This window comes from Dryobates pubescens, chromosome 26 (genome assembly GCF_014839835.1).
Source record: "Dryobates pubescens isolate bDryPub1 chromosome 26, bDryPub1.pri, whole genome shotgun sequence".
NCBI lineage: Eukaryota > Metazoa > Chordata > Aves > Piciformes > Picidae > Dryobates > Dryobates pubescens.
The window spans coordinates 16,851,539-16,859,432 of record NC_071637.1 but is presented as its reverse complement, the minus strand read 5'-3'; the positions used below and the strand labels follow the sequence as shown (position 1 = coordinate 16,859,432).

At 68.3% G+C, this 7,894-nt stretch overlaps 1 protein-coding gene across 1 annotated transcript; it reads right to left on the bottom strand.

The window, feature by feature from the left end:
• Positions 1-310: 310 nt before the first annotated feature.
• SLC2A4RG (SLC2A4 regulator) lies at positions 311-3,739 on the bottom strand. Its single transcript, XM_054173600.1, has 7 exons — positions 3,631-3,739; positions 3,003-3,112; positions 2,681-2,916; positions 1,989-2,089; positions 1,627-1,873; positions 821-903; positions 311-742 (listed from the first exon to the last, which is right to left on the bottom strand). The coding sequence occupies exons 1-7, from the start codon at positions 3,708-3,710 to the stop codon at positions 631-633; spliced, it is 969 nt and encodes a 322-aa protein (XP_054029575.1). The 5' UTR covers positions 3,711-3,739; the 3' UTR covers positions 311-630.
• Positions 3,740-7,894: the final 4,155 nt, after the last annotated feature.

Sequence of the window (7,894 nt, the reverse complement as noted above, 5' to 3'; positions counted from 1 at the left end):
GGGTCAGCCGAGGAAGCACTGCTGGCACCGGTGGCACTGCTGGCCCCACTGGCAGGCTCAGTCGAGGAAGCGCTGGCAGCACCCCTGGCACCCCTGGCACGGCAGCGGTCAGTCGAGGAAGCGCTGGCAGCACCCCTGGCACCCCTGGCACGGCAGCGGTCAGTCGAGGAAGCGCTGGCAGCACCCCTGGCACCGCTGGCACCCCTGGCACGGCAGCGGTCAGTCGAGGAAGCGCTGGCAGCACCCCTGGCACCGCTGGCACCCCTGGCACGGCAGCGGTCAGTCGAGGAAGCGCTGGCAGCACCCCTGGCACCGCTGGCACCCCTGGCACGGCAGCGGTCAGTCGAGGAAGCGCTGGCAGCACCCCTGGCACCCCTGGCACGGCAGCGGTCAGTCGAGGAAGCGCTGGCAGCACCCCTGGCACCGCTGGCACCCCTGGCACGGCAGCGGTCAGTCGAGGAAGCGCTGGCAGCACCCCTGGCACCGCTGGCACCCCTGGCACGGCAGCGGTCAGTCGAGGAAGCGCTGGCAGCACCCCTGGCACCGCTGGCACCCCTGGCACGGCAGCGGTCAGTCGAGGAAGCGCTGGCAGCACCCCTGGCACCGCTGGCACCCCTGGCACGGCAGCGGTCAGTCGAGGAAGCGCTGGCAGGCCTTCTTCCAGCGGCAGGCCGTGCACCACATCTCGCGGTTCTCCATGCCGTACACCTTGCGGCACTTCTTGGCCTCCCCCCGCGGCCTCCTGCGGGCAGAGGGAAGTGTCACAGGGTGGGGAAGGGGCAGCAGGGGGCACGGGGAGGTGCTGATGGCGGTGGCTCACCTGGGAATGGTTGGTGGCTTAGGTGGCGGTGGGGCCAGAGCGGCGGCAGGGGGCACTGGTGGCCGCGGTGGGGTTGGGCAGCCCTGGTGAGAGAGGACAGGGCCCCGTGTCAGCGCTGAGCTGGTAGGGCACAGGGGGCTTTGGGTGGGAAGGGACCCTCCAAGGGCATCTTGTCCAGGCCCCTGCAGGCAGCAGGGACACCTCCAGCCAGAGGAGGCTGCACAGGGACACATCCAGGCTGGCCTTGAACACCTGTGGGAAGGAGGCCTCCCTGGGCAGCCTGTGCCAGGGTCTCAGCAGCCTCCTGCTGGAGAACTTCTTCCTCAGCTCCACTCCAGCCCTGCTCTGCCTCAGCTCCAAACCCTTCTCCCTTGGCCTGGCTCTGACACCCTCAGCAGAAGTCCCTCTGCAGCCTTCCTGCAGGATCCCTCCAGGTCCTGGCAGCAGCTCTGAGGTGCCCCTGGAGCCTTCTCCTCTGCAGGCTGCACAGCCCCAGCTCCCTCAGCCTGTGCTCCCAGCAGAGCTGCTCCAGCCCCTGGAGCATCTTTGTGCTCAGGACTCTCTGCAGCAGCTCTGTGTCCTTCTCCTGCTGGGCACAGCAGAGCCGGAGGCAGGGCTGGAGGCGAGGTCTGAGCAGAGCCCAGGGGCAGCATCCCCTCTGCTGCCCTGCCGCCCAGAGTGCTCTTGCCGCAGCCTAGACCTGCCCTGCTCCGCTTTCAAACCACTGCCCCTCGTGATGGTGATGGTGGTGATGGGGAGGGGACCACGGCTGCTCTTCCCCAGCCCCCCACTGTGCCCCTCCTCACCTGGTACGCGTGGTCGGTGTGGACGTGGCAGAGGCCGGGGGGAGCCGCGGGGCTGCAGGGCGACAGCAGCGCCGGGTGGGGGCTGGGCGGCGGCGCCTCGGGGCCGGGGAAGGCGGGCGGCACCGAGGAGGTGGGCGAGACGGGGGTGAGGCTGGACAGCCCATCCGTCAGCGACTCCACGTCCACGTCCAGCTCCGTGTAGTAGAAGTCCTCCTCCCCATCGCTCTGCTCCGGGTCGGCTCTGCGGCTGCGGGGACAGCAGGGTCCGGCTGGAGCAGCTCCTCTCCCGCTCCCGCGGCAGGGCCCGCCAGGGGGCGCCAGGGGCGGGGTCCGGGGTGTCCAGCAGGACCCACGTCGCTTACCCAAGGTGCAGGGTTCGGATGTGCTTCTGCATCCCTGAGGAGCTGCTGAGGACCTTGCCGCAGCTCTTCCACAAGCACTTGAACATCACCTTGGTGGAGTTCTGCAGGAGAGAGGCATCAGGCTGCCAGCCCCAGCCTCAGCTCCACCTCTCCTGTCATCCCCATCCTCATCCTCACTGCCATCCCCAAACCTCATCCCCATCATCCTCTACACCCCTGACCTCATCCTCATCCTCCTCCACATCCCCGACCCCATCACAGGCTGTCAGGGGTTGGAAGGGACCTCCCGAGACCGTCGACTCCAAGTCCCCTGCGGGAGCAGGAGCACACAACTCCAGAACCTAGGCCAGGCCACACAGCAACACACCCAGACAGGCCTGGAAAGCCTCCAGACCATCCTCCACCTCCCCAGCCTCACCCCCACCATCACCCCCAGCCTCACCCCCACCATCACCCCCAGCCTCACCCCCACCATCACCCCCAGCCTCACCCCCAGCCTCACCCCCACCATCACCCCCAGCCTCACCCCCACCATCACCCCCAGCCTCACCCTCCCCTTCACTCCCATGCTCACTACCTCCATCCCCACCCTCATCCCTACCACCATTCCCATCTCTAACACCTCCATCCCACTAGCACCACCCCCAATCCCGCCCCCAGCCTCACGCCCCCTCCCCCCAGGCTCATCCCACCTTCCTCTTCCTCGGGATGGCCTCCCCAAAGACGAAGTGGGCGCCGTCAGGCTCCTCGTCGGGCAGCGGGGCGGGCAGGAAGGTGCTGGGCACGTGGCTGGAGAGCGGAGGTGAGGGGGTGGAGGGCGTGGAGCGGTCACTGGGGGGGTCCCAGCTCCAGTCCCCGCTGGTGTTGCTGCTGCTGCTGCAGCTGGAGGACATGGCAGGCAGCTCCTTCCAGACCTCACCACCCGGCTCTGGCAAAGAGGAGGAGGAGGAGGAAGGTCAGGTTGTGCCACAGGTGTCCAGGGCTGGGGTGGGAGGGACAGGAGCCTGCTCTTACCTGGGGCAGGGGTGGCTGGTGGGTGACCAAGCACCAGAGGGCTGGTGGAGAGGCTGGTGAGCACCGTGGCTGCCATCACCTCATCGATGCCTGCCTTGCCCGAGAGCTTCCTGCCAGGGAGAGCAGAGTTTGAGGGGGGGGAGGGAAGATGTGATGAAGATGGACAAGCCCCAGCAGGGACCCTCCATCACCCAGACTGGGAATGGCTGGTGACAGGGAGGGAGACATGGGTGGCACAGGGCTCCACCCTGCTGGGGGCATCGCTGGGCTGAGCCAGGCATCGTGCCAGGCTGGGTGCTGGGATCCCCAGCGGGCAGCCAACCAAAACCCTCTGCAGCTGAGGGGGAAAACTAACAAAAAACCACTGAATGGCCAAAAAACAAAGTCGGGGGGGGGGGGTGGGAGTAAATCTTCGGGTGATGCTCGGATGTGGCACCTAGAATTTGTCCCCAGCAGGGCGGCAGCCAGGCACAGCCCTCGGTGCTGCCAGCCGGGGACAGCCGGTCCCAGCCGGAGCCCCCGGGGCCGGAGCGGCCAAAGCGCTGCCCCTGCAGCCGGAGGGGAGCAGGACCCCAGCCCCCCGCAGCCCTGGCTGTCACCGCCACCCAGCTGCACACCACGGCACTACCTGTGGCACGGTGGCACAGGGATGTAGGTCGAGTGCAGCGCCAGGCACTGCTCCACGCCGGCGTCCAGCACCCGCAGCATGGCTTCCCGGCTGGGGGGGGCCCGGCCCGGGGGGGCCCGGCCCGGGGGGGCCCGCTGTGCCAGCGGCTCTGCCAGGCGGGGCACCCAGCCCTCAGCTCCTGCTGCCAGAGCCCGGAAAGGAGCCTGAGGGAGAGAAGGTGGCCGTTAGGAAGTGGATCACACACAGGATCACCGAGGTTGGAAGCGACCTCAAAGCTCATCGATCCTCACCCCCAGCCTGGGATCCGGGCGAGGAAAGAGCACTGGGGGGGCAGCCCAGCGCCTCCAGGCAGGGTTACAGCGGGATCCTGCCAGCCACCCAGTGGATACCTCTGGGGTAGATCCCATGTGGATCCCATCAGATTGTGGCTGGGATCCCTCCCTGGGGCTCTGCAGAACTGAGAGCATCTAACAGCCTCCTGGGAGGCTGCTGTCAGCCACCAGACAAGCACTGGCAGCCAGTGGATCCCTCCCCAGGAGGATCCCCAGGGCCACAGTGGGGATTCAGCAGGGGTCTCTGCAGAGCCCAGATACCCTCCTGAAGGATGGCTCCAGGGTGGCAGCACCCAGCAGGTCTTTCTCTGAACAGATCACCCGGGATCCAGCAGAGATCCCCACAGAACTGCACAAAGCAGGAAGCAGGCTTGGCCCTGCCAGGCCAGTCTGAGACAGCAGCACCCCCTGGCTGAGTGCCAGCACCAAGTGGATCGCCCTTCAGGTGGATCCCAGGTCATCAGCCTGGGGATCCCTAGGAAGCAAGGAGCAGCCCTTCCTGCAGGGCTGACCCAGGCCAGCAACACTCACTGGATAGTTGGTCCCCTGGTGGATTCCTCTACAAGCTATGCCCCAACAGATCACCCCGGGCTCAGATCCAGCAGGGATCTCCCCCAGGCCTTGCCTAGGAAAGCAGCAGCTCAAGGCCTCCTCGAGACAAGCACATCCACTGGCAGTCTGTACCAAGTGGATCCCTCTGGGGCAGATTCCAGGAAAGTCCCAAAGGGCTGGGGATCCAGCAGGGATCCTCCTGGAGCTCTGCAGAGCAGGGAGCAGATGGGGGCTGCTCCAAGAGATCGCTATCCTCTGGCTGTGTGGCAGCACTCAGTAGATCCCTTTCCAGGCAGGGCCAGAGCTGGGATCCAGTGGGAAGAGCTTGGCAGCTTTGCTGGGCAAGCAGCAGGCAGAGCACCCACGGATCCTCCTCATCGCCAGGTCCCAAGTGGATTCCCCGTGACTAGGATGCAACAAGGATCACCCCAACAGGGTGCTCCAAGGGGAGAGCATCCCCACGCATCAAGCAGATTCCCCCAGATCCCCAGCTGAGGATCCACTCGATCCCAGCGGGGCAGGGGTGTGTGGCAGTGTGGACGTGGGCACCTGCCACCACTCATCCCCCCCCGTCGGGATCAACCGGGAATCTACATGATCGCAGCGGGGGGTGGCGGTGAGCCAGGGATCTACTCGATCCCGGGGGGGTGTGGCAGGGTGAGGGGGTTCCCCCGCCTCGCCTCGGTGGGATCAGCGGGGGATCTACTGGATGCCAGCAGGGGCGGGGGGTAGGAAGCGGGGATCTAGTCGACTCCTCCGGGGCAGGATCAGCCGGGGATCTCCTTCTCCCGCCGGCGTGGTGGTGGAGCGGGGGGTGTCGAAGCGGGGACCTGCTGGAGCCCACTCGGGGGGCGGGAGGGGGGTGGCAGCGGGGGCGCCACACCCCCCCGAAGTTTGTCCCCGAGCGGCGCCATCTTATCGGCGGGGAAAGTTTCGGGCGGGCCGCTGTCAGCTGTCACCGCCCCCCCACACCCCCTACCCCGCCTCCCCACCCCCACCCCCGCTTCTTTCCCCCCCACACCCCACCCCCCTCGCCCTCCACACCACCGCCTTCCCGGTTGCCGCCGCCCCCCGCTTCCCCGGTACCTTCAGGGCGGTGCCGGTGCCGCCGGCGGGCTGGGGCGGAGGGGGCGGCAGCGGGGGGTCGCGGCGGCGGCGGCGGCGGGCAGAGGGCGGCAGCGTGGCGGGCGGCCGCGGAGGCTCCATGAGAGGGGGGGGCCAAGAAGAAGAAGCGGCGGCGGCGGCGGCGGCGGCCGCGGCCGGGCCCGGCGGGGGAGCGCGCTCCGGTGTCGGCGCCGGTTAAACCACGCCCCCCCCGCGGCCCGCCATTGGCCAGCGCCCGCGGGTTGGAGCGAGGCCGCCGCTTTTCTCGCTTCTGATTGGTCGCCGCCAGCTGCCACTTGTGCGCGCGGCGCCACGCCCACCCCGCCCCGCCGCGCCACGCCCCCGCCGCCCCCCCTCCCCGCGGGACACGCCCCCGCCGCCAGCGGCCATTTTCGCGCGCCCCGCCCTCCCGCTGCCCCCCCCCCCCCCCCCCCCCCCCCAAGCACCCACCCCAGCCCCTGCCGTCCGCACCCCCCCGGGCCCGCCTTTCGGGACCCCCCTCCCGGGAGTTTTGGGGGCTCCGGCAGCGACGGGCGGGCCCCGGGAAGTCCCCGCCCCGCTTCCCGCCAAAATCGGAGCGCCCCGAAAGTTGCAGAGTGTCCCCCAAAAGTTGGGGGGTCGCCATAAGCGGCTGGAGCTGGGGGCCGTGCCTGTCACGGCGGCGTCACGGCCGGCTCGGGGACCCCCAGAACTCCTCCCGCCCCTGCCAAGCTACAGGGTCCCAAGCTGCAGCAGCAGGGTCCCAAGCTGCAGCAGCAGGGTCCCAAGCTGCAGCAGCAGGGTCCCCCCAGAGTTGTGCTTCCCAGATTTCCAGGATTCCAGGAGGTTCCAGGGATTCTCCAAAAGTTTCAGGGCGCCCCCGGAGTGGCGCCCCCCCAAACTTGTCGGGGTCCCCCGAAGTTTGAGACTTGCTGGAAGTTACAGCGCTCCCCAAAGGCTAATAGAGGTTCCCCCATCAGCACTACGACCCCCAAAGTTACGCTGTCCGTCTGCTGGGGGGGCGCCTGGAATTTGGGGGTTACAGAGAGGTTCCCAGCAGGAGATGAGTCCCCAGACCTGGGTGGGTTGGGTCAGTCCTGCCTGGCATGAGAGAATGCTGCCCAAAGCCACCCAGAAGGGAGTGCTGGGTGTGGGGTCCGTGGGGCAGGTGGAGTGCGTGGGGTACTGGGGAGCAGGAGACAGCTGGGGTGCAGGGGATGCACGGGTGCATGAGGGACGTGGGGTGCCCAGCTGCCTGAGGTGCCTTGGGTGGGTGGGGCAGGTGGGGAGCATGGGTTACGGGGTGCCCTTCGTGCGTGGGCGATCTGGGGTGCATGGAGTGCTCTGGGCACAAGGGGGAAGGGCTGCATCGGGTACCGGGGTGCAGAGGGCGCCCCGAGTGCATGGAGCATTTGGGGTACCGGCGTGCCCAGGGTGCCCAGGCTGGTGCCCATCCATGCTCTGCTCCTCGCCTACTGCAAACCTTCAGCGCAGCAGGTGCCGGTGTGGGGCCGGTGTTTGAGTTCCCACCCCGCAGCCTGAAGGCCAGGACAGAGTCCGTGGGGCTGTCCCAGACGGTGGCCGCCGACGGTCCCTCCCCAGCCTGTCCACCTCCGACTGTGCCCCGGCAGCCCAGGGCCGGCTAACGCGGGGCAATGGGGGTCGGTACCCCCTGCCTGGAGGGGTAATGTCCCCACTGTGGCAGAGGGGCAAGAGTCCTGGGGTGCTTGGCCACCCATTGTCCCTCGGGGGTGGCTGGAGCTGCCACCTTCAGCCTGCGCCGTGCCCAAGGCCAGAAGCTTTCGTAAGCATTAAAAAACCCGAGGAAATGGGAAAGCCCCCACGTGCCCGGCCAAGAGACCGGGTGCCACCGCGGCACGGCCATCCGCGGGGGCCCCTTGCACGCCACGGAACAGGAGGGGAGCAGCCAGGTGAAGGGCAGTGTCCCCCTCGGAACTGGAGTACCCCTGGGACTCCAAACCTGCTCTGGCTGTGCCAGAGCTACCGGGGACTGGGGACCGGCAGCATCCACGGCAGCTGGCGGTGCCACGGTGGGGAGCACAGGAGGTCCTTGCATCCCATCCCGCGGCTCTGTCACCCTCGTCAGCATGTCCCCAGAGGCACTGATGTCCGAGCCCCCAGCCCCGGGGCTTGGCACCACCCTTCTCCTTCCCGCGGAGTTACGAGAAGGGGACGGAGCTCTGGCGCAGCCGGGCCGCGGTGCTGGCCCCGCCGGCTGCCCCCCACTACGGTTTAATGGTTAACGCCGGCGAAACGCTGAGCTGGCAGCTCCAGCA

What these genes read in the sequence shown, in the direction of transcription:
- SLC2A4RG (XM_054173600.1), bottom strand. Translation starts at nt 3,710, where the DNA reads ATGCTGCGGGTGCTGGACGCCGGCGTGGAGCAGTGCCTGGCGCTGCAC. An exon ending in ACACCGACCACGCGTACCAG is followed by an intron (nt 904 to 1,626) that starts GTGAGGAGGGGC and finishes CTCTCTCACCAG; the next exon opens with GGCTGCCCAACCCCACCGCG. An exon ending in AAGCCACCAACCATTCCCAG is followed by an intron (nt 743 to 820) that starts GTGAGCCACCGC and finishes CTCTGCCCGCAG; the next exon opens with GAGGCCGCGGGGGGAGGCCA.